The sequence below is a fragment of the Poecilia reticulata genome, unplaced genomic scaffold (assembly GCF_000633615.1).
Source record: "Poecilia reticulata strain Guanapo unplaced genomic scaffold, Guppy_female_1.0+MT scaffold_1699, whole genome shotgun sequence".
NCBI classification, from domain to species: domain Eukaryota; kingdom Metazoa; phylum Chordata; class Actinopteri; order Cyprinodontiformes; family Poeciliidae; genus Poecilia; species Poecilia reticulata.
Window position 1 is genome coordinate 1 of NW_007616430.1, and position 1,978 is coordinate 1,978.

A 1,978-nucleotide genomic window follows, 5' to 3' on the forward strand; every position below is an offset into this window, starting at 1 on the left:
GTATAACATGTAAGTTCCTGCTGAGAAGATGTGTTCCTGAAATATGAGGATAGAAAAGTTTTCATATCTGGTAATAAATGTTTATCTGAATCCTGGAGTTCTGTGTTTCGGTGGTTTTGTTCCAGTCATCAGTAGATGATGTTCTCCACGCCTGAAGGGTAAGCTGACTTCCTGCTCCGTGTCTCCAGATTACATCAGAAGTCCTGAGAAGTTGAGATGAAATGATTAAAAGTTAATTTTTAATAATTCACCATACTTGATGTAATTAATGTTCATTAAATCATATTGTAGATAATAATCACTTCACCAGCTGATTATCTCCACCATGAGGGTCCAGATCTGAAATCCAGTGAGTCTTAAGCTAATCAGTGGCGTTCCTCAGAGCAGTGCTGTTGGTCCTCTTTGTTTTGCTCCAGATGGTTCTCTGACTCCAGGGCTGCAGTCGACCATCTCACCTCATAGACCTTCTGGGTGAGCTCACTGGGAGTTCAGGGAAGTCATTGATTGTTGCTCTCCGTTTTGTTTCAGAGCTGCGGATGAAGAAACTGTTTGATGACAGAGAAGGTTTACGGGATCAGGTTCGATCTGGAAACCTTTTGGTTTAAAGTCTAAAAGGCTAAAACATCTTCTAGAAAATGACGTTAATCTGTTAATGTTCAGGTTAGACTTCTCCAGTCTCAGCTGGATCAGAGGAACGGAGTGGATGGGGTCCAGARCCCAGGGCAGAACCCCCAGGAGAAYGGCATAGACCCTCATCTGCTGGACCTGCAGAGTGAGTTCCTGACCAGGTCTGGTGTTGATSCGCTGCAGGATYAATCCTGATTCCTCTGCTTGGTTTCCAACAGGAGAYGCCAACAAGCAGATCAGCGAACTCAAGTTCAAGCTCGTGAAATCTGAGCAGGAAGTCACGACTCTGGAGCAAAATGTGARCTTTCATGTTTCCATCGGTTCATTTCCACTGGGYTCCTCCAGCCTTCATTCTGAACCTGGATGGCGTTTTGTCTTCAGGTGCTGCGCCTTGAGGGTCAGGTGTGTCGCTACAAGTCAGCATCTGAGAACGCAGAGAAAATTGAAGATGAGCTGAAGGTGGAGAAGAGAAGACTGCAGAGAGAGGTGAGTGCGCCCCCTTAGGTTGGTTTTCTGTGCGGACCGGTTCTGGTTAAAAACGTACGGTTCCTTCCAGCTCCGCTCGGCTTTGGACCGCATCGAGGAGCTGGAGGTCAGCAACAGCCACCTGTCCAAGCGTCTGGAGAAGATGAAGGCCAACAGGAACGCCCTGCTGGCCCAGCAGTGAAGCTYCGTCCTGGGCCGGGTCTTCAGACTACCGGGCCAGGTCCAGAACATTTCAGAGACACTTCTGAACAGAAGACAATCAGGACCAGGTGGTGAAGGAGCTGAAGCTGACACAGGATGCTTAGGGTTGTCCAAAATGTTTCTTTTTCTGAATCCTTCTGATCACAATCATCTCCAGCCGTCAGCACATCAGTCCAGAGAGAGCAGGTTCTGATCTGGTCAGGTTCYAGTAGACAAATAATCTGAAACAGCTCCCAGGCTCCGCCCCCTCCCTGCTTTGATCCAGCCCCGCCTCCAGGGCTCTGCCMCGCAGCAGCTGGTAACCATGGTAACTGTAGACCATGGCACCTTTTGATTGGTTKTTGGAGGAACCAAAGTTACTCTGAAATTGATCCCAGTTCAGTGGTCCTGTTTCTCCTCACTGACTGGTTCAAWMCRGWTCAAAMYGGWTCWAACTGTTTCAAACCGGTTCTAACCGGTTCTAACCTGTTCAAACTGGATCAAAATGTTTCATACCGGTTCTAACCGGTCTGGACCTATACACTTAGTTTAGATKTTGTTCTCTTTTTTYCTCTTCTGTTTTTATATTTTCTTTCTCGAATATTGTTTAGCCTTTTTCTGACATATTTTATATCATTTTAGTTAGTTCTTCATCACAAACCGGATCAAACGGTCTGGACCCTTA

At 46.6% G+C, this 1,978-nt stretch overlaps 1 protein-coding gene across 1 annotated transcript; it reads left to right on the plus strand.

Annotated features, from left to right (window-relative positions):
* Positions 1-6: 6 nt before the first annotated feature.
* Positions 7-1,732, plus strand: LOC103461473 (leucine-rich repeat flightless-interacting protein 2-like). Its single transcript, XM_008403767.1, has 5 exons — positions 7-578; positions 661-772; positions 846-925; positions 1,009-1,113; positions 1,184-1,732. The coding sequence occupies exons 1-5, from the start codon at positions 537-539 to the stop codon at positions 1,292-1,294; spliced, it is 450 nt and encodes a 149-aa protein (XP_008401989.1). The 5' UTR covers positions 7-536; the 3' UTR covers positions 1,295-1,732.
* Positions 1,733-1,978: the final 246 nt, after the last annotated feature.